Below are 22,373 nucleotides of genomic sequence, written 5' to 3'. Positions count from 1 at the left end.
TATTAAACACCCTCTTCAAAGCTGAAAGTATCGCTTGGAGAGACGCTTGAAGAGACGCCATGTTTATACGCAGTTGTATTTTTTCTTAAACGCTCAGCAAGGCTGATTTGCAAGTGAAAGCAGACTACAAAGGGAACAGCTGTACAATCTTATCAGATCTTAAGCCAGAACAGCAAAGCAATAAGTGTCAAGATGTAAACAGTCAATTTGTAGTCAATTAGCTTACAGAGAGTCAGAAGAAATGTTAGAGTAATCCATCCATTTGAAAATGTTTCCTTAGAATCAATCCATGTAAATAACATTTAAAAAGTAAGATAACCACTGTCCAAAGCCATTAGAAAGATCAAAATCTCCACTAAGTTCTTCTATTTTTTGATTTAAGTTAGTTTTAAAAAATTTTAGGCAGTCCGTTTTTCTTTAAACAATAAAAGTTTCTTACCAGCTAAACACTTCTTCTCCAAATTGCCCTGATTTTGTCAGCCTTGAAAGACTGGAATTTTTACTGCCAGCCGAAGACTTTAAGCCTGCTTTTCTCGGAGATTTTGCGATATCCCCGAGATCAGCAAGATGTAATCTTCCTATTCACCATCTCTTCGGGATGATTTAGGTCCGTTAGAACCCCCCAGCAATAAAAGTATTGAGTGCGATCTCAGAGCTTTGAGATCACACGTTGTCTCGTCACGGCATCCAGGCTCCGCCCCTCCCGCAGAATTCAATTTTAAATGCAGCAGACCAGTGGTGGGTTTCAATTTTTTTTTGAACCTACTCTGTGGGTGTGGCCTCCTTTGTGGGAGTGGCTTGCCGGCCATGTGACCTGGTAGGAGTAGCTTGCTGGCCATGTGTTCTCTCTCTCTCTCTCTCTCTCTCTCTCTCTCTCTCTCTCTCTCTCTCTCTCTCTCTCTCTCTCTCTCTCTCTCTCTCTTTCCTTCCTTTTGTCTCTCTGTCCCTTTTTCCTTTTTTTCTTTCATCTCTCTCTCACTTTTTCTTTTATTTATTTATTTATTTCTTCCTTTCTAGTGGAACCTCTTCTAACCGATTCGGTAGATTTGACGAACCAGTTCTACCGAACTGGTGCGAACTGGTAGGAACCCACCTCTGCAGCAGGCAATCCAAACCTTTCTTTGTTCACAGCAGAGCTGCTGCTCCCTTTATGGTCCCTCTCGGCCCCCTCTCTCCCAGGAACTATCTTAAAGGGACAGGCTGCAGCAGCTCTGCTGTGAACAGAGAGAAATATTTGGATTGTCTCTACACAGAAGTCAACATTAAATACAGCAGAGACAATCCAAATATTTCTCCTTCCATTCATAGCAGAGCTGCTGCAGCCTGTCCCTTTAAGGTACTTTGACCCTTGGGAGGGAGGGAGCAGCAGCTCCACTGTGAATGGATTCATACACACATTTTTCTCAACCTGGTTCTGTGGGTGTGGCTTGGTGGTGGTGGTGATGTGATTGAGTGGGTGTGGCCATGAGTGACATTGAGTTGGCCACGCCCAATTAGTCACAGAACACCACCACCAAGCCATGCCCACAGAACCAGTAGTAAAAAAAAATTGAATTTCACCACTGTTACAAGCCATCATTGGTATGCTTCTCTGAGGAATGGACTTCAAGTCAGGATTTGTTTGGTTTAACATTTTTATTGAATTATAAGATAAAGCAAGATCTAAAATACAAAAGTAGAAAGCAAAATGGGGAGAAAGAGGGGGAAGTGAGGAAGGATAAGGAAAAAGAAACAGACTCTGTTGCAGTAAAATAAGGCATTAACATCAAATCACAACTTTTTGCTTTTTCATAATAATATGAACAAGCCATTTCTATAAAGATCTGCCAATTTAATTGAAAAAACCTAAAATAAAAGTTTCAGTCTTTTCCACTTCAAACACAAAGCTAAAAGTGGTCTCCTCCATGTGGAAACAAAAGTACTTATATTCTTTAATCAAACTAGTCAATTTTGCCATTTCAGCCAACTCAATCAACTTCTGCAACCATACATCCATGGTACAATTACTCGATAGAAAGAACATTGGAAAGCACAACTGTACGAGGGTCTATTTTCAATGTTGTTTTCTATATCTTTATTTTCTATCATTTTTGTTTTGTATATTTTATTACTTTAAAATTACAAATTAGGAAAAAAAAGGCATTTCCAACCAAGAGAATGACAACCTTTCATAGGTTTATGCATGTGCTAAGCTGAATTTTTACTCAGTAAATTGGAAAGATTGTTCTAGCCAGATTCAGCCTCCCCAATAATACAGACAGGGAACTAATATTGCACATTCTGTTATTCTATTAACAGCATCCAAGAGCAAGTGGCCATCATTTAGGGATTCTGCACATAAATAAGTGCTTCATGAGCTTTTACAGCCCAGAATCTAGTTAATTTTGTGTAAGGGGGGGAACAGGGGGGCATGGGGTGGCAGTGCTTGTCTTTCTACTGGGAGTGTCCCTAAGTCTGTGGTGCCAAAACTACTTGATGGCACTTCCTAATAGTGAGAAAAATTAATTAAGTGGAACGACTTGCCTCCAGAAATTGTGGATTCTCCAACACTGGAGGTTTTTAAGAAGAGATTGGACAGCCACTTGTCTGGAATGGGGGCTGGAGTAGAAGACCGCCAAGGTCCCTTCCAACAAATTCCTATTCTATTCTATTCTATTCTATTCTATTCTTTGTTATTCTGTTAACATAATCAATAAAAAAAATCTTGCAACCGCCTTAGGTAGAGACGGAACAACCTGGTTTTCAGCTTTATGTCGCTAGATGGCGCACTATAGATAAGCAACGCCCGCGCTAGACGACTGTCACTACAAATATAGAGCATTGGTAATGGAGGCCAAAGGAGTTGAAACATCCGAATATTAGATTGCTAGAGAGGACTTGGAGGAGAACAGCAGAGGAACTTCCTTTTCCGGCTCTCCGCTGAGAAAATTGAGGCGCGGAGGGCGGCTCTCCTGGTCTTCCCTGGGTCGAAGTAGCAGCTGAAAGGTGAGTTGAGGAAGGTGGAGGAGAGGCCGGAAGCAAGTGGGGCTTCTTGGTTTCCTCCGTGATGTAAAAGCAGAGCTGAAACATGTCAGCTGTTACATATTCCTCCCTTCCCCGGATTTTATTCCACTGGTGGTTCATGCTTTAAAACTGGTGCATGCAAGTTTTTGCTTGTTGGGAGAGTTAAAGAGTCTCCTCCCTGTTAGGGTTGAGTCCTTGTAATTTCATGGGCGTGTTCTTTTCTTGGCAGCAATTTGGAACCGATCTGCCAGGGCTGGCTTCAGGGATTTTGTTTTTACTTCCATATCTAGCAAACAAACACGGGATTACCTGGTGGTGCTCCATCCATGGATTAATGTTACATAACTGTGCTTATCCCAGGACTTATTTTTAAATATCTACTGAGCACGATTTGGGGATGTTCAGATTTATAGATGGTCCTCAAATACCTCTGAGCACTCAGCTTTCAAAGTTACAGTGGTGCTGAAAAAGAAGACTTTCAACTTTTCCTCCAAGTTGCGACCATCACAGTTACTTGGGGTGGCACTGGCTTGCGTTTATGACAGTTGCAGTGTCATGGACTCACCATTTAGAATCTTCACAATTGGCTTCCAACAAACCAAATCATTTGGAAATTGGCAGGAAGTTGCAAGTCACAGTGATGTTACTTTGCTCTGAGCAGACCACAGCGATTTGCTTAATAACTTCAGCCAGGAAGGATGTTGTGAGTTGGCATAGTTAAGTGATGTCACACTTAACAATCACACCATTTAGGAATGGGCATGCAGGTCCAATGGTTTTTGGTAAGCGAGGATTGCCTGAATTGCGATGCCACCAGTATGTTTGTGGGCAGTATTTCTTGCCTTTTTCTTATTTGGAGTGGTGGGACTTCCAAAAATAGTCCTTTAAATCTTGCCGAGACTCTTAGGATCATTTCATAAATGAAGCCTTACCCTGTCTCCCTAAAATTAGATTAAAAAATGTGAGTGCACCCACATTTATGTGTATATGTGTAATCTGTCCCCAGTACTTCCAGATATATATGTTGATAACCCCTTTCTATGAATTTGGGATTGACATAAGTCAACAAGTAAATTTCATGATTGAATATTTGAACTTGGATCTCACTAGACCTGTATGTTGAAAATGAATGATAATTAATGTAAGAGGTTAACATTGTGGTGTTTTTTTATTGCAATGTATGCTTTTTTCTCATTTTTGCACATTTGAGCAGCCATTTTATAAACCATAATTATATTAACTCATTTATGGGAATTGAAAGAATGCCAAAGAGAGCACCGGGGAGGACTGAGAATCACAGGCAGCATTAAAAAGGAAAGCAAACCAAGGCAGCACTTACAATCTTAAGCTCCTCCAGAAAAGCTACAAAACTTTTCTTCTTCCCCAGCAGGTGACAGACAAGGGAGAGAAAACTCTTGCTAAGAAAGAAAGTTACTGAGTCCTACTCAAATTTATGTTTCTTTCCACAGTTGATAAGTGAATCACTGCAGTTGTTAACTTAGTAACACACTTGTAAAGTGAATCTGGCTTTCTCATTGTCTTTTCTTATCAGAAGGTGGAAAAGGTGAACTGCATCTACATGGAGGGAAGTATGCAGCGGGGACACCCCAAGGCTCTATCTTAGGCCCAGTACTCTTCAACATACATGATTTTGGTGAAGGGATAGAAGGGGAGCTTACCAATTTGGAGACAACAGAAGGATCTTAGCAGGCTTAAACATTGGGTCCTTTCCAGCACAATGTAATTCAGCGGTGAGAAAAATAAAGTTTTACACTTAAATGCACAACAAGAAGTTGTATTTGGCTCAACAACAGTATCTGTGAGAGAGATCTAGGAGTTCCAGTGCACAATTGCCCCAACTATGAACTAGCAGTGTGCTGCAGCTGCAGAGAAAGTCAATACAGTCTTAGCCTGCATGAACAGAAGGATAGTATCAAGATCATATGAAATATCAGTACTGCATGCATTGTACTGGTAAAGCTACACCTGGAATATTGTGTCCAGTTTTGCTCACCATGATAAAAAAAGATGAGAATCTAGAAAGAGTGCAGAAAAAAAGCCACACAAAAAGATTAAGAACTGAACGCTGAAATATAGAATGAGTAGGGCTAGGGGTGACATGATAGCAATATTTCAATATTTGAGGGGCTGACACATTTGAGGGGGTCATCTTATTATCCAGAGAGCGCCTGAGACCAGGACAAGAAGTAACAGGTGGAGACTTATCAAAAAGAGATCCAACCTAGAACAAGGAGAAATCTTTCAGTGAGAACAATTAATGAATAGCTTGACTCCAGAAGGAGGTTTTTAAGAGGAGATTCGACAGCCATTTGCCCGGAATGGTATAGGATCTCCCGTTTGGAGAGTTGGACCCTTCCAACTTTTATTCATATGAGCCAAGGTGGTGCAGTGGTTAAATGCAGCACTGCAGGCTACTGCTAGATCAGCAGGTCAGCGGTTCAAATCTCACCGGCTCAGGGTTGACTCAGCCTTCCATCCTTCTGAGGTGGGTAAAATGAGGACCCAGATTGTTGGGGGCAATATGCTGACTCTCTGTAAACCGCTTAGAGAGGCCTGAAAGGCCTATGAAGCGGTATATAAGTCTACTGCTATTGCTATTGCTACTGCTATTGCTATTCTGTAATTCTGTAAGAACTTCATGAATTTTTATGGATCAGCACAGAGATAATATTCACAAGAGGAGTGGTGTCACATTTCACTTGGCAGAGTTGCAGAGTTTGATTGCTAAGAGTCGAAAAACGACTAGATAGCATGTAATCAGTGAAAACATCTTGCAAACAGGACAAACTTGCTTTTCTGCCTCCTGTCACGAGATGGCGGTCAGACAGGCAACATCTGTAGCTAAGAGAGCCGACAGCATAATAGCACCATCTGTGGCTGAGTTTAAAGGAGTTAAAACCATCGAGTGCTGTATTGCTAGAAAGGATGGGAGGAGAGGAGAAGCGCAGAGGAACTTCCTCTACTGAATCACTCAAGGGAGGAAGGTGGTGTGCGGAGTGGCTTTTGTGCTCTTCCCAAGATCGAAGCAGCAGCCCGCAGGTGAGTTGAGGAGGAGAAGCTGGGAGCAAGTAGGGCTGTTAGGTTTCCTCCACGGCGTAGAATCAGAGGGCATAGAATAGAATATAGAATAATAGATTCAGAGGTGCTTTTTTTTTTCAAGAGGCAACTGGACCTTCTGGTTTTTCTCTGAAGATGTTTCACTCGTCATCCAGGAAGCTAAGAAAAACCAGAAAGTCCCGTTGCCTCTTGAAAAAAAGCACCTTTGGGACAACCATGACCTAGATCAGTGTTTCTCAACCTTGGTAACTTGAAGATGTCTGGACTTCAACTCCCAGAATTCCCCAGCCAGCATTCGCTGGCTGGGGAATTCTGGGAGTTGAAGTCCGGACATCTTCAAGTTGCCAAGGTTGAGAAACACTGACCTAGATGATTAAGACTCTCCGCAGACATAGAATAACAGATTGAAAGGGACCTTTGAGGTCATCTAATCCAACTCTCTGCTTGAGCAAGAGACCTTAAACCATTTCAGGCAAATGGCTGTCCAGTCTCTTCTTCAAAGCCTCCAGGGATGAAGCTCCCATCACTTCTGCAAGCCATTCCACTGATCCACTGTTCTCCCTATCAGGATATTTCTCCTTGTGTCTAGGTTGCTTCTCTCCTTGATTAGTTTCCATCCAATATTTCTTGTCCTGTCCTCGGTGCTTTGGAAAATAATTTGATACCCCCCCCCCGCTCTTTTTTGTGGTATAAACAAATATTGGAACACTGATATGTCACCCCTAATCTTTCTTTTCACTAGACTAGATCTGCTCAATTCCTGTAATTGTTCTTCTTATGTTTTATCTTCTAGACCAGTGTTTCTCAACCTTGGCAACTTGAAGATGTCTGGACTTCAACTCCCAGAATTCCCCAGCCAGCGAATGCATTCTGGGAGTTGAAGTCCGGACATCTTCAAGTTGCCAAGGTTGAGAAACACTGTTCTAGACCCCCCAATCATGTTTGTTGCTGTTCCATTTCTTCTCTGTTAGTAAGTACATCATGGTCATTGACTTACCACAGTTCATGTAGTAACCCTTCGAAATCAGAACAGCACTGAAAAAAGTGACATGATCATTTTTCAAACTTATGACCGTTGCAGTATCCCCATAGTTACATGGTATTTGGATGCTTGATAACTGGCTTACATTTATGACAGCTGCAAGGTCACGAGGTCACGTGATCCCCTTTTGCCACCTTCTGACAAGCAAAAGTCAATGGGGAAACCAGGTTCACTTAACAATCGCGTTACTGTTTTAAGAACTGCAGTCATTCACTTAACAAATGTGGCGAGGTCTTAAAATGAGGCAAAACTCACGTAATACGTTTCTCACGTAGCAATTTAAAATTTTGGCTTCATTGTGGTTGTAACTTGAGGACTCCTACAGTATAGCTGACCCTCTAATTCCATCCTCTACCTTTTAGATGACAAAGTTGTCAGGTTCATCAGGAACCTTTAAGAAGAGACAGGATAACAAATTTTTTGGGAAAAGTATAAGGCTGGGATGGCGAGCCTATGGCACAGATGCCACATGGAGCCATTTCTGAGGGCATGAGAGGTGTTGCCCTGTCAGCTCCAGCATGCATATGCGCGCTGCCCAGCTGATTTTTGGTCATTATTTTCAGCTGTTTTTCACCCTCCGAAGGCTTCAGGAGGCTTCCCAGAAGCCTGGGGAGGGTGAAAAATGGCCCAACGGGGCCCACTGGAAATTCGGGAACAAACTTCTGGGTTGCCCATTGGGCTGTTTTCCTCCCTCAAGAGGGTTCAGGAGGCTTTCCTGAAGCCTCCAGAGGGCAAAAAACAGCCCAACGCGCTTCCCAGAAGTCCGGGAGGGAAGGGAAGGTTATGCACGGGGGGGGGGGAGGGCTTTGCATTATGGGTGTGGGCATGTGTGCACGCGATCCCCCCCGCCCCCCCATGCTTTTGGCACACCTCGACAAAAAGGTTAGCCATCACTGGTATTACCTGAGTATGGGATTGGACTAGAAGACCTCCAAGGTTCCTTCCCACTCTGTTCTGTTTTAGACCTCCTGGTTTTTTGGCAGTAATGTTGGACTGATCTGCCACTGGTCTCATCTGGGATTTGGTGTTTTGTTTTGTTTTTCACTTTCATGTCTAGCCAACAAACTCACTATTTACTATTGGTGCCCCATCTGTGTACTAACTGGGTTCATCTGTGCCTAACCCAGCACTTTCTAAAATAAATAGCTACTGAGAACCTTGTGGGATGTTCAGTTTGTATAGGTAATCCTCACTTACCATATGTTTTGTGAATCTCAAAATTTCCGTGTAAAAGCAGAAATTTGGGACCATTATGGCACTTGTTCATTGACCACACTTTTGTGGTTATGAAGGTGCAGGGAAAGGAGTGCTTCCAACTAGTGCACATTTATGATGCTTACAGCATCCCACACTCCTGATCCCCATTTGGGACCTTCCCAATTAGCTTCTAAGAAGCAAAATCAATGGGGATGCCAGCAGGAAGTTGCAAGCCAGGGTCATGAGAAATTGCCTTTTAACAACCCACAGTGATTTACTTAAGAACTGCTGAGGAAAAAAAATTAAGTTGGCCCTGTCATGTGCCATATTTTATAGTCAGGCTGCTTAGTGACACTGATGCCAGTCCCAAGTGCACTCATTAAGTGAGGACTATCGGAATTGGGATGCAGGGGTGGGTTCCTGCCAGTTCTAACCTCTTCTATAGAAGAGATTCCACAATTTACAGTGCCGTTTATAACCGGTTCCAGCTCCCTCTCCCCGCCCGTCCGCACATCATCAAGATGAAGAGCAAGAGGAGGAATTCTGGGAGTTGAAGTCCACAAGTCTTAAAGCTATCAAGTTTGAACACCCCTGGGGTGTTTTTTTCTAAAGGGTTAGGGGTGCCAGGGTCTTGTAACTTGACAGCTTTAAGACTTGCACACTTCAATGCCAGAGTTTCTGAGCCAACATTTTGGTTGCTAAGCAAGAGCGTTGTTAAGTGAGTTTCACAACATTTTACAAGTTGGCCATGCCCACCCGGTCACATGGCTGGCAAGCCACTCCCACAAAGCAGGCCACACCTACAGAAGAGCTTCTAAAAAATTTTGAAACTCACCACTGTTGGGATGTCACCAGAATGCTTTCGGACAGTATTTCCTGCGCTTGGTTGGAGCTCAGGACTTCCATGGGGAAAAGTAGTGCTTCAAATGTAGAGCCGAGGTGGCGCAGTGGTTAAATGCAGCACTGCAGGCTACTTCAGCTGACTGCAGTCCTGCAGTTCGGCTGTTCAAATCTCACCGGCTCAGGTTGACTCAGCCTTCCATCCTTCCGAGGTGGGTAGTAAAATGAGGACCCGGATTGTTGTTGGGGACAATATGCTGACTCTGTAAACCGCTTAGAGAGGACTGAAAGCCCTATGAAGTGGTATATAAGTCTAACTGCTATTGCTATTGCTAAATCTTGCTGAGACTTTAAGTATCATTTCATCAGTTAAATCCCCACAACTCTAAAATTGCCTCAGAAGGTTTGATTATAACCATTTTGGGACAGAGTGTGTGTGTGTGTGTGTCTTTACATTTCTGTCTGTCTGTATATATCTGTAATTCTAAAATCTATCCCCAGCACCAGATATATTTCATAATCACCTTTTGCAGTGATAAGATTTTTTCCCACACATATTTTATCAGTTTAACAACATATAAAATACAGAAATATAAAGAAAAATGAAAATAATTGTAAAATAAGGGAGGAACAGGGGAAGAGAGAAAAATATAGGATTAAGGGAAAAAGAAAAAAAAGTATTGACTTCTGACTCCTTTTAGTGCAGTAGAATAAGGTGCAAATATAAAACCTCAACTTTTTAGTTTTATATAATAATGTATACTAGCCATTTCTATAACAACAAACTTACTGTATCTAATTTAAAAAATCCTAAAATTAGAATTTCATTTTTTTCTACCTCAAGGACAAAATCCAAAAGCAGTTTCCACATAAAGTCAAAATTAATTTTGTTCTTTTCTTTAATCAAAGCAGTCATTTATCCATCTCTGTTAACTCCGTCAACTTTTGCAACCATTTGTCCATTGTGGGACTCAAAGTATCCTTCTATTTTTGTGCATAAAGTATTCTTGTTTCTGTTAACATAGATAACATCAAAGTTGCATTTTGTTTCCAACTTCTTTATAGCAATAGCAATAGCAGTTAGACTTATATACCGCTTCATAGGGCTTTCAGCCCGCTCTAAGCGGTTTACAGAGTCAGCATATTGCCCCCAACAACAATCCGGGTCCTCATTTTACCCACCTCGGAAGGATGGAAGGCTGAGTCAACCCTGAGCCGGTGAGATTTGAACTGCAGAACTGCAGTCAGCTGAACAGGCCTGCAGTGCTGCATTTAACCACTGCGCCACCTCGGCTCCTATCCCTTAATTTATCCCTTAAGCCTAATAGAAAACTCTCTGTTTTTATCTTTATGCTCACTTTAAGAATCTTCTGTATTAGGATGTGAATCCTACTCCAATTTTTCTTAGCTTTGTCCACCATAAATGATAATGTAATATAGAATAACGGAAGGGATCTTGGAAGTCATCTAGTCCAAGTCCTGCTCGCGCATAGGAGAGACTATTTCAGACAAATGGCTCTCCAGTCTCTTCTTAAAAGCTTTCAGTGATGAAGTACAAACAACTTCTGAAGGCAAGTTGTTCACTGGTTAATTGTTATCACCATTAGGAAGTTTTTCTTTAATTCCAGGTTGCCTCTTTGATTGATTTCCAACCATTTCTTCTTGTCTTCTAGTACTTTGGAAAATAGTTTACCCCCTCATCTTTGTGTCAGCACCTGAAATACTGCAACACTGCTATAATATCTCGCCAGTCCTTCTTTTCACTAGGCTGGACATAAATCAATTCCTGCAATCATTCTTCATATGTTCTAGTCTCTAGTCGCCTAATTATTTTTGTTGCTCTTCTCTACTTTTTCCAGAGTCTCAAAATCTGTTTTATATTGTCGTGACCAAAACTGATTGCAGCATTCCAAGTGTGGCTTTTCTAAGGCTTTGTACGATAAGATTTGTTTGGCATCATCTGTTTTTGACAAACCTATGTTGGCTTCTGGTTATAACTTGGTTTGCTTTTAGGTGCTTGCAGATTTGTTGCTTGATTATTTTTTCCCAAGATTTTCCCTGATAATGATGTCAGGCTGATGGGTCGATAGTTTTCTGGATTTTTTTTTTCAGGATCCAATCTGGGTCAGTCATTGAGACCAGAGGTTTTATCTTCCAAACTTTCAGACCCATGCTAGAGCCCATCTTCAGGGAACATCTCTCCAGCAGTGTTTTTTTTTTTTCTTTTTCTGAAAATCCTCATCAGCTGGTAGTTTCCCGGTGCTCCAAGAACTTTGAAAGATGTAGTTCAGAGTTTTTGAGATCAAGTCTGCCAGTTCCTTCAGTACTTTGGAATGTAATCCATTAGGATCTGGGCATTTGAATCTATCCAGAGCTGACAGGTGTTCTCTTACCTTATTTTTGCTTATATTAATTCGATTTTCTAGCCTGCCTGTTACGCTTTTGTTTTTGATAAGTTGATTTGTATTTTCTTTTGAGTGAAGACAGATGCAAACAATGAATTAAGCAGTTCTGCCTTCTCTCTACTGCCCCTTATTTACTTGCCATTCATTCATTCATTCATTCATTTATTATATTTATATGCCGCCCTTTTCCCCCGAAGGGGCTAACAAATCAAATCAGGGAAGGGGGGGGGGTACAGACAAAAAATAAAAAATAAACGATACATAACAATACATAATTTAAAAACACACAACAGTCATACCATTCAAGACGGGGGCAACAGCTCTTTAGCCCCAGGCCTGTCGGAACAGCCAGGTTTTAACGGCTTTGCAGAAGGCCTGGAGGATGGTGAGAGTTCGAATCTCCACGGGGAGTTCGTTCCAAAGGGTCGGAGCAGCCACATCTCCCATTAGTGTACCAATTGTTTCTTTGACTTTTTTCTTGTATCAAAATGTATCTTGCATCATTATGTATCACAAGAAGCTTTTTAAATTGTTTTTGACATTTGTTGCAAGTCTTACTTCATTCTGACCCTTAGTTTTCCTACCTTTATATTTGCAGATTCAGGCTATTCTGCTTTTGTTATTTATCCTTTTTCCATTTTTTTGTGCTTCCTTTTTTTCTCTTTTAAAGTTTTCAACTGTGGAATCCTTCCCAAAATCTCTCTGAGTTTGTTAAAATCAACTCTTTTCAAGTCTAAGGCTCCGATTTGATTATGTTCTGTTGCTTGCGTCTGTTTTATATTGAATTCCAATATGACATGGTCATTGTCTCCCAAAGTTCCAGCAACTTCAACTCCCTCTATCACCTCTTCTCTGTTGGTAAGAATAAGGTCCAGTACAGCTGTCCCCTCTTACTGCCTCCTCTATCTTTTGGGTGACAAAGTTGTCAACTAGGTTGGTTAGGAACCTATTCGATTCCCAACTTGTTGCTGAGATTTTCTCCCAGTTGATATCAGGGTAGTTAAATTCTCCCATTACTACTCTGATGTGTTTCCTAATTGATTAGAAAATAGTTCATCTATTTTTTCTGCTTCGGCCTGTAGTACACATATCACAATGCATTCGAGGCAGCTTTCATCCTTAGTTTTGTCCAACTTTGCAGAGGTATAATGACCTCTAACATATAATGCAATAATGTTAAGTCTGTTTCTTTTGAATAGTTTGTATCTTTCTGTTAGTACATTTCAGTCAAGTTATTAATTTTATGATAAAAAAATTCCTTCTTTACATTTATATTTCCAACACTTATTTGAGGTGCCTTTATAGATTCTTGACAATTTGTTTGGTATCAGATACCAAGAGTGCATCATCTTATAAAAGTTTTCTTTTGAATTATATTTTAATGTGATTTTAGACCTTTCATCCACATTCTTCCATTATTCAAGTATTATATTATGTCCAAGTTCTTTTCCTACTGAATCATACAGTGCTTTACATACTCATTCTCCAAGTTCAATTTCAATAATAATTTATAAATTTTAGTAATATTTTGTTCATCACTACCACACAATAGAATTTCCAATTCATTTTTTGCAAATTCAAATCCATATCTCTTTTTGTCTAGTTTAAACTTTTTTTATTCAATTTCAAATATGTAAATCAATGGCAAACACACCCTTCTTATTCCAACTTCTCTGTAGACTTGAGGATAGGGTCACCATAATTGAAAGCTATTATTTGACCGTAAGTCTTATCAGTCTGGCCTCGCCACTATTTCTTTTCTAAAAAAAAGGTTCCCGGGAGGGGGGGGAAATACCCCAAAAGACATCTTTGCAGAGAACCTTACTTTACATTTATTCCACACTCTTAGGATTGTATGTATAAAAAAGTAATTATTAATATAAAAATTTGATTTAAGCTTATCAACCCATAAATAGCTATGCCATCCAAATCTTAATTCATGGCCCCGTAGCTCAATAACCTCTTATTTTGGAGAGTTACACTCTTTTTCCGAGAAAAAACGACTATCAAAATACAATTGCAAATCTGGTAAGCCCAAACCTCCTCTTCCCTTAGCATCTTGTGATAATTTATATTTAATTCTTGGTTTTTTCCCTTGCCATATAAACTTACAGATGTCTATTGTTTAAATGGAGTATCAGTTACAAGTTTTGGTAAAGTCTATAACAGTAAATCATCTTTGGTAAAAACATTTATCTTAATTACAGAGATTCTACCCAATAATTGCATTGCTAAGAATTTGTAATTCTAAGTCAACAAGTGTATTTCATGATTGAATGGATATTTGAATTTGGATTGCTGTAATCTCTAATAGGTCAAATCAATCATAATTAATGTAAGAGATTATTTTACCATTGTGGCATGATTGCTATTTACTTGTAATATGTATTTTTTTTCACACATTCTTCAACCATTTTATAAACAATTAATGTTACATTTTTATTTGAATCTTACAGAAAAAGAGGATGCCAACAAGAGCACTCTGGACAACTTAGAATAACAAGCAACTTTGAAAAGGAAAGCAAATCAATCCAGAAATCAAAATATCTTCCATTTCCTTTAGAAAAATATACAATTCTTCTCCTCAGAAGGTGATAATCAAAAGAGAGAAAATCAACATAGATTTCAAGCTGGAATAAATAGAGTACAAGGAACACAAGGAACATTACATGAAAAGTCAAGGGAGATTATTTTTCCATTTAGAAAAAGAGTGAAATATCTGGAAGTCAGTCAATATCTGGAGGAAAAGGTCAATTGGGAAGCCACATAGGGCAGACAATAATGGAGGATTCACCCTGTAAGGAAGAAAACAATAACTTGAACCAAAGCTGCATCCAACAAGGATCGCACATACTTTTGACCTCTTCAAGAATATCAATGTTGAAAAAGTTGCACAGACCTGCCTATTATGGAAAAAGAACAGATTGCAAATCAGAGCTGATTATGGACAACACAATCCATTCTGGAGAAGAACCATACAAATTATCTGAAAGTGACAAAATCTTAGGTCAGAACAGCTCCCTTATGGATCATGGAAGGACCCACACAGGAGAGATGCCCTACAAGTGCTCCGAATGTGGTAAATGCTTTAGCGAAAATGACAAACTGGAGATACATCAGCAGATTCACATCAGGGAGAAACTCTGTGACTGTCCTATTTGTGGGAAAAGTTTTATGACAAATTCCCACTTGGTGATACACCAGAAGTCTCACATTGGAGAGAAACCCTTTGAATGTGCTGATTGTGGGAAACGTTTCAGTCAGAAATCTAGCATGATGAAACACCAGAGGACTCACACAGAAGTGAAATCATTTGAATACCCTGGTTGTAGTAAAAGTTTTGATCCGAATACCCACCTGGTGATATACCGCAGGACATACACAGAAAAGAAATCACATGTATGTCCTGATTGTGGAAAAAGTTTTACGGCAAATTCCCTTCTAGTGATACATCAGAGGACTCACACAGGAGAGAAACCTTTTGAATGTTCTGATTGTGGGAAATGTTTCAGACAGAAATATAGCATGATGAAACATCAGAGGATTCACACAGAATACCCTAATTGTAGTAAAAGTTTTGATCCAATGACATACAGGACGTACACAGGAAAGAAATCATATATGTGTCCTGATTGTGGGAAAGGTTTTATTGCAAATTCCCACCTGGTGATACACCAGAGGACTCACACAGGAGAGAAACCTTTTGAATGTGCTGATTGTGGGAAACGTTTCAGTCAGAATTCCAGCCTGTTGAAACACCAGAGGACCCACACAGGAGAGAAACCATTTGAATGTCCTGATTGTGGAAAAAGTTTCAGTTTGAATTCCAATCTGGTGATACACCAGAGGATTCACACAGGAGAGAAACCCTTTGAATGTCCTGATTGTGGAAAAAGTTTCAGTCAAAATTCCCATTTGGTAATACACCAGAGGACTCACACAGGAGAGAAACCATATGAATGTCTTGATTGTGGGAAATGTTTCAGTAAGAATTCCAATCTGGTGAAACACCAGAGAATTCACACAAGAGAGAAACCATATGAATGTTCAGATTGTGGAAAAAGTTTCAGTCTGAATTCCGACCTGGTGATACACCAGAGGATTCACAGAGGAGAAAAACCCTATGAATGTCAAGAGTGTGGGAAAACTTTCAGTTACCGTTCTGATCTGATGAAACACCAGAGGACTCACACAGGAGAAAAACCATATGAGTGTCTGGAGTGTGGTAAATGTTTCAGTTACAGTTCTGACCTGGTGAAACACCAGAGGACCCACACAGGAGAGAAACCCTTTGAATGTCCTGATTGTGGGAAAACTTTTAGTCAAAATTCCAACCTGGTGAAACACCAGAGGACCCACACAGGAGAGAAACCCTTTGAATGTCGTGACTGTGGAAAAACTTTCAGTCTGAATTTCAACCTGGTGAAACACCAGAGGACTCATACAGGAGATAAACCATATGAGTGTCCAGATTGTGGAAAAAGCTTCAGTCACTGTTCTGACCTGGCAATACACCAGAGGAGTCACACAGGAGAGAAACCTTTTGAATGTCCTGATTGTGGCAAAGGTTTCAGTCAGAATTCCAACCTGGTGAGACATCAAAGGATTCACACAGGAGAGAAACCCTTTGAATGTCCTGATTGTGGAAAACTTTTCAGTCAGAATTCTAGCCTGGTGATTCACCAGAGGACTCACACAGGAGAGAAACCGTATGAGTGTCCGGATTGTGGAAAAGATTTTAGTAGTAGGTCTAGTCTTCTAAGTCATGTAGGTTTACACACAGGGGAGAAACCGTTCAGATGCTCAGTCTGTGGACGGTACTTCAGGCATAAATCATCCTTTATTGCACACAAGGAAATCCATATGAGGCAAACATTGATGAATTTAGAAAAGTCTTGAATTTTGTTTCTGATTTCCAATTGGGAGTATAGGTGGGAAATTGACTATTTGGCTTCTGGCCTGATTCTTTTTAGTCAACATCTCTTAGGATTAGATTTGTAGATTGAGAGGGGAAAAAATGGAAAAGGCTACTTTCATAAAGGCTAACTCCTGTTTCCCTTTTCAGCAAAAGTTACTTTTATGTTTTCTTTTGCAGAAGTTGTGGAATTCCTCAAAAAGGGTTTTGCACAGTGTTTGGGGGTGGTGGTGTTTTTTTGTATATTGATTTTGCAATTTCCACATGTCAAATTTCAGCCTTCTTTTTTGGTGTCCTCCATATTTTGAGTCCCACAATTCCCAAGCCAGCATACAATTAGTCCTAGACATACAAATTTAATGGGAACTGCCAATTATGGTTGCATTTTGCAATGGCTGTTATGCAAGAGTGCTGGTTAACTACCCCACTCCCCGATTTTCGTGATGCAGCCATTACACAAATGTACGAGTCGGTACGCAAGAACACTGGCTACCTCAGGATTGTGGGAATTTCTTTGAGGCATAGCGCGGGACCAGGATTGCCTCCCTAGGTCTGCCTTACCCTCAGAGACACCTGGTGCTTTGATTCCTAACTCTTGGTCATCCCCATGCTTTTTCCTCGGCAAAAGGCTCCCACTAGGTCTTTCCTTCCCCCACTGAGTTCCCTCAGGCATTTTCTCATTTTCACTGGCTCCCTGAATAGCAATAGCAATAGCAGTTAGACTTATATACCGCTTCATAGGGCTTTCAGCCCTCTCTAAGCGGTTTACAGAGTCAGCATATCGCCCCCACAGTCTGGATCCTCATTTCACCCACCTTGGAAGGATGGAAGGCTGAGTCAACCTTGAGCCAGTGAGATTAGAACCGCTGAACTGCAGATAACAGTCAGCTGAAGTGGCCTGCAGTACTGCACCCTAACCACTGCGCCACCTCGGCCTTAGGCCATTCTAGACAAATGGCTGTCCAGTCTCCTCTTAAAATCCTTCAGTGATTTCATAATTTCTAGAGGCAAGCCGTTCCACTGATCAATTGTTCTCACAGACAGGAGATTTCTCCTTAATTCTAGGTTGGATCTCTTTGATAACTCTCCCTCTGTTACTTATTGTCCATCTCTCACGTGCTTTAGAGAATAGATAGACCACCTATTTTATGCGTCATCCATTCAAATATTGAAAGACTGCTAGTCACCCTTAGCCCTTCTCTGTGGTAGATTAGACATATCCAGTTCCTGTAACTCTTATATTTATATTATATTCATCTTATATTTTATACACATAACCAGTCCCCTAGTCATCTTTGTTGCTCTTCTCTGCACTGTTTCTAGAGTCTCAATATCTTTTCTGTATCATGGTGCCCAAATGTGGATGCAATATTCCAAGTGTAGTCTTACCAGTGCAATATAATGCAGCACGGACACATCTTGTGATCTTGGTACTCACTGTTGATGCAGAAAAGGGCCGCATTGGCTTTTTCTGCAGCTGCAGCACACTGCTGTCTCATACTTAGGTAGTTGTCGATTAGGACGCATAGATCCTTATCAGTCACTTCTGTTGAACGAGGTCAAAGTCAAGGTCCTTTTTTAAAAAACTGGAGAGCTATGCGGGCCAAATATTCATCTGAATGTTCATACTTTCTTTTTCCTGTATTCTATGCCAAGGAACTTTTTAAAGTTATTTTTAATTCAGTACTTCATTCTGTGGGAACATTTGTAGGGAATGCCTTGGCATTAAACTTACTGATCAGTTTTACATTAAAAATGATTGATCTGAACATTGGTTTATCCTTTTAAGGTGCCTGGGGGAAATGGATCTCTGCCCTCCCCTTTAAAAAAAAACCCAGTCAAAACACCATCAGCCATGTGCCAAGCTGAAGTTAATAGGTTCTGAACTGCCCCAAGATTATGCTGAAATACTTTTGGAAATCTTCACAGAAAATGAAAGCTATAAAAGTGAAGGTGTAGAGACTCTGAAATTCCATGCCTAATTTCAGGCAATAAGGGGACATGGTGGCTCAGTGGTTAAGACGCTGATCTTGTCAATCAGAAAGGTCAGCAGGTCAGTGGTTCGAATCCCTAGCACAGCGTATTGGAGTGAGCTGCTGTTACTTGTCCCAGCTTCTGCCAAGTTAGCAGTTTGAAAGTATGTAAAAAAATGCAAGTAGAAAAATAGGAACCACCTTTGGTGGGAAGGTAACAGCGTTCCATGTGCCTTTAGTCGTGCCAGCCACATGACCATGGAGACTTTTTTGGACAGCACTGGCTCTTCCACTTTGAAACTGAGATGAGCACCGCCCCCTAGAGTCGGGAACGACTAGCACATATATGCAAGGGGAACCTTTACCTTTAAGTTGAGGACTACCTATACACAATGATAGGAATGTTTTGTATACCGCCTTGAATTCCTGAATGAGAAAATAATACATAAAATATATGTTAGATTTTTTAAAAATTCAGATTCCATTGTATTTAAGTACAATGACAATAAAGATGATAAAGATTCCTCCATGGAATAGAGTTTAGGGCCAAACGCTGAACTGGCCTCTTTTAACTCTAGTAGTTAGATCATCATCGCATCCACAGCATTTTGGATCTGCATCCAAAGTAGCGCTGTATGTACAATGTCCCTCTAAGAAGGTTAGCCAGCTTATCCATAGGCCATATCATTTGGCGGGATATTTTTTCCCTTTGCTTTTCACTTGAAAAGATACTCACCATTCCTTGGTTCCTATGTATACTATCGTGCCACTAAAAGTTTTTTTTTTTTCACTCTGCCTTAATTCTTTCCCTCAGGATTTATTTTGTGCATTTCCCTTTTCAGCGGTGCATATTGTCCTCAACTGGCAACAACTTTTGGGACTAGAATTTCAGTCACCAAGCAATGCATTTGTGAAGTGAATCACTTGCCCGTTTTATGACCATTTTTGCTGTGATTGTTAAACCAACCACAAGTCGTTAAGTAAATGTGTCGTCCTATATTATTGGAAGAAGATTGCTTCTTTAATGGGTCTTTTTTATTTTTTTTGCGAAGGGCTACTCTGAAAGGGCACAAAAGTCCAGATCCATTTGTCCATTTCTCCTTGGGAATTCGAAGACACTGGTCTAATTTTTCAGAGTCTCTTGCTCTAGATTTTGTCCTGGCTATCTGCCTGTTCTGGTCACTCACCCAGATGCCTCAACTCATCCAGACCAGTTCATTTCCCTTGTCTTTATTTGCCTCCCCCTTTTTTTCTGGTGTGTCTGGAGCTTCCCTCAGGCCTTCCCTGGATCATCTAACAAGCTTGTTCTCAATCCGGATAAGACCGAGTGGCTGGTGTGTTTCCCTCCTACTAATTGGCCAAGTTTTCCATCTCTCAGGCTGGGGGGGTCAAACAGTACGCCCCTCAGACAGGGTTCGCAATTTGGGAGTCCTCCTGGACCAACAGCTGACTTTTGAACACCACTTGTCGGCTGTGACCAGGGGGGCATTTGCCCAGGTTCGCCTGGTGCACCAGTTGCGTCCCTACCTGAACCGGGAGGCCCTCACAACAGTCACTCGTGCCCTTGTGACCTCTAGACTGGACTACTGCAACGTGCTCTACATGGGGCAGCCCTTGAAGAGCATTCGGAGACTTCAGCTTGTCCAGAATGCAGCCACGCGAGCGATCGTGGGTGCACCTCGGTTCACCCACGTAATACCTATCCTCCGCGAGCTGCACTGGCTGCCTATTGGTCTCCGGGTACGCTTCAAGGCGCTAGTCGTTACTTATAAAGCCCTTCATGGTATTGGACCTGGGTACTTGAGAGACCGCCTGCTGCCAATCTCATCTCCTAGACCGATTGGATCCCACAGATTGGGCCTCCTCCAAATTCCATCCGCCGGCCAGTGTCGACTGGCGACTACCCGGAGGAGAGCCTTCTCTGTGGCTGCTCCGACCCTCTGGAACGAACTCCCCGTGGAGATTCGAACCCTCACCACCCTCCAGGCCTTCCGCAAAGCCGTTAAAACCTGGCTGTTCCGACAGGCCTGGGGCTAAAGAGCTGTTGCCCCCGTCTTGAATGGTATGACTGTTGTGTGTTTTTAAATTATGTATTGTTATGTATCGTTTATTTTTTATTTTTTGTCTGTACCCCCGCCCCCTTCCCTGATTTGATTTGTTAGCCGCCCTGAGTCCCCTTCGGGGGAAAAGGGCAGCATATACATATAATAAATGAAATGAAATGAAATGAAATCTTCACTCTCCCTCTTTCCTTGGATAATCCCTCCCTCCCTCTTTCAACCTTATCTTTAGACCAGGGGTAGTCAACCTTTTTATACCTACCACCCACTTTTGTATCTCTCTTAGTAGTAAAACTTTCTAACCGCCCACCGGTTCCACAGTAATGGTGATTTATAAAGCAGGGAAGTAACTTTACTTTATAAAATTTACAAAGCAGAGTTACAGCAAACCCCTGCCGTCCATCATGAAAGCTGGAACGCCTACTAGTGGGCGGTAGGGACCAGGTTGACTACCACACCTTTAGACAGTGGTGGGAATCAAATGTTTTACTACTGGTTCTGTGGGCATGGCAGGGGAAGGATACTATAAAATTCTCATTCCTTCCCATTAGCTAGGACTCCGGAGGCAGAGGGTAGGAGTGTGGCCAGTCAGAGGTGGTATATACCGGTTCTCTGAACTACTCAACATTTCCGCTACCGGTTCTCCAGAACTGGTCAGAACCTGCTGAATACCACTTCTGTCTTTAGATCCGCTTCGCTTTTTCTTTCTAATCAACTTCACTCTTTTTCCTCTCCTCTCTTCCTCAGACTTCTCCCTCCTCACTTGCAGTCCCGTCAAGCAGGTGGGGGCAGGGCAAGCTGATAAACCCTTCCTCCCCACCCCCACTCTCTCCTCAGGACTCTGCTTGCTTTGCCTCCTTCTCCACTGGTGTCCCTGTCTCTCTTTCATTTTTTCTTCTCTCCAGTGGTGGGTTATAGGGGGTACGCTCCGGTACGGGCTTACCGGGTGGGCTCTCCGGAGCACTGTACCGGAACAGTATGCCCGGAGCACCGTATACTGTTCCGGTACAGTGCTCTGGAGAGCCCACCCACCCACCCGAGCTCCTTACCTGTATTTGAGCTCTTTGGTGCTTGCGCGCACGCACACTGAGCCCACGGCACCTGCGCAACGCTCCGGCGAGTAGCTGGAGTGTCGCGGAGACATTGCAAGAGGTAAGGACGCATGTGCATGTGTGCTGCGCACGTTTATGTGGTGGACAACGGGCCCCATTGCAACCGTACCGGTTACAACAGGATCGGGAACCCACCACTGCTTCTCTCTCTCATACCATGCGGCTGGAAGGCCAGCCCTCCCTACTATATTTGTAAAGGAGCCATTCCATTTTTCCCCTCTTGTCACAATTTTTTTCTTTACAGCCATATTTTGCAACAGTAAAGTTCCAGGTTAATGAGCAAGCTGTCAACAGAAATCCTAAGCATAATCTTGCTGCCAATCAAAAAGGAAGCAGCCACTGTAGCTTGTGGCTTCCCCTTGTTTTTTTTCAGTGTTGCAAGTAATGTCCTTCTGGGTTCAGCTCCAAGTGGGGGAAAAGACACTGGAGACATGGAGGCTGCTTGGAAAGATGGTTTAATGGTGGACAGGACCACATGGCTTGAGCCCTGAACAGAAAAGGTGATCACATGCTTCAATGTTAGTGGAGAAGAAGAGAAGGGCTGAAGGAGGGGCTTGCTAGGCTTTTTATACCCTGTTTAGTCCCACCTCTCTGTTTCCTGTTCCTGTGTAAGAAATGTATTCTGATTGGTTGTCAGACTCCCATGGGGCCATGCAGGGGCTACTCTCTAGGCCAGTGTTTTTCAACCACTGTGCCGCGGCACACTAGTGTGCCGTGACATAGTGTAAGGTGTGCCGTGGGAAAAACA

At 41.8% G+C, this 22,373-nt stretch overlaps 2 protein-coding genes across 3 annotated transcripts in view; both read left to right on the top strand.

The window, feature by feature from the left end:
- Window positions 1-22,373, top strand: part of LOC148047474 (uncharacterized) — a 161,273-nt gene that overhangs the window by 115,454 nt on the left and 23,446 nt on the right. The gene's annotated exons all lie outside the window — the stretch shown is intronic.
- LOC106550169 (uncharacterized) lies at window positions 2,877-16,636 on the top strand. Of its 2 annotated transcripts, none has more exons than XM_087711457.1 (2): window positions 2,877-2,985; window positions 14,022-16,636. In XM_087711457.1, the coding sequence occupies exon 2, from the start codon at window positions 14,347-14,349 to the stop codon at window positions 16,462-16,464; it is 2,118 nt and encodes a 705-aa protein (XP_087567583.1). In that variant the 5' UTR covers window positions 2,877-2,985; window positions 14,022-14,346; the 3' UTR covers window positions 16,465-16,636. The 2 variants fall into 2 exon arrangements, with proteins under 2 accessions (XP_087567583.1, XP_087567585.1); XM_087711459.1 differs by lacking the exon at window positions 2,877-2,985 and adding an exon at window positions 5,992-6,063.

Source organism: Thamnophis sirtalis, unplaced genomic scaffold, assembly GCF_051295495.1.
Source record: "Thamnophis sirtalis isolate CommonGarterSnake01/CBP01778 unplaced genomic scaffold, rThaSir2_p1.2 scaffold_3, whole genome shotgun sequence".
Classification (NCBI taxonomy): Eukaryota; Metazoa; Chordata; class Lepidosauria; order Squamata; family Natricidae; genus Thamnophis; species Thamnophis sirtalis.
The sequence above is the reverse complement of the archived record's forward strand: the minus strand, read 5'-3'. Positions and strand labels throughout refer to the sequence as shown.

Bases quoted from the DNA above. Each gene is read 5' to 3' on its own strand.
- LOC106550169 (XM_087711457.1), top strand. From the start codon at position 14,347: ATGGAGGATTCACCCTGTAAGGAAGAAAACAATAACTTGAACCAAAGC.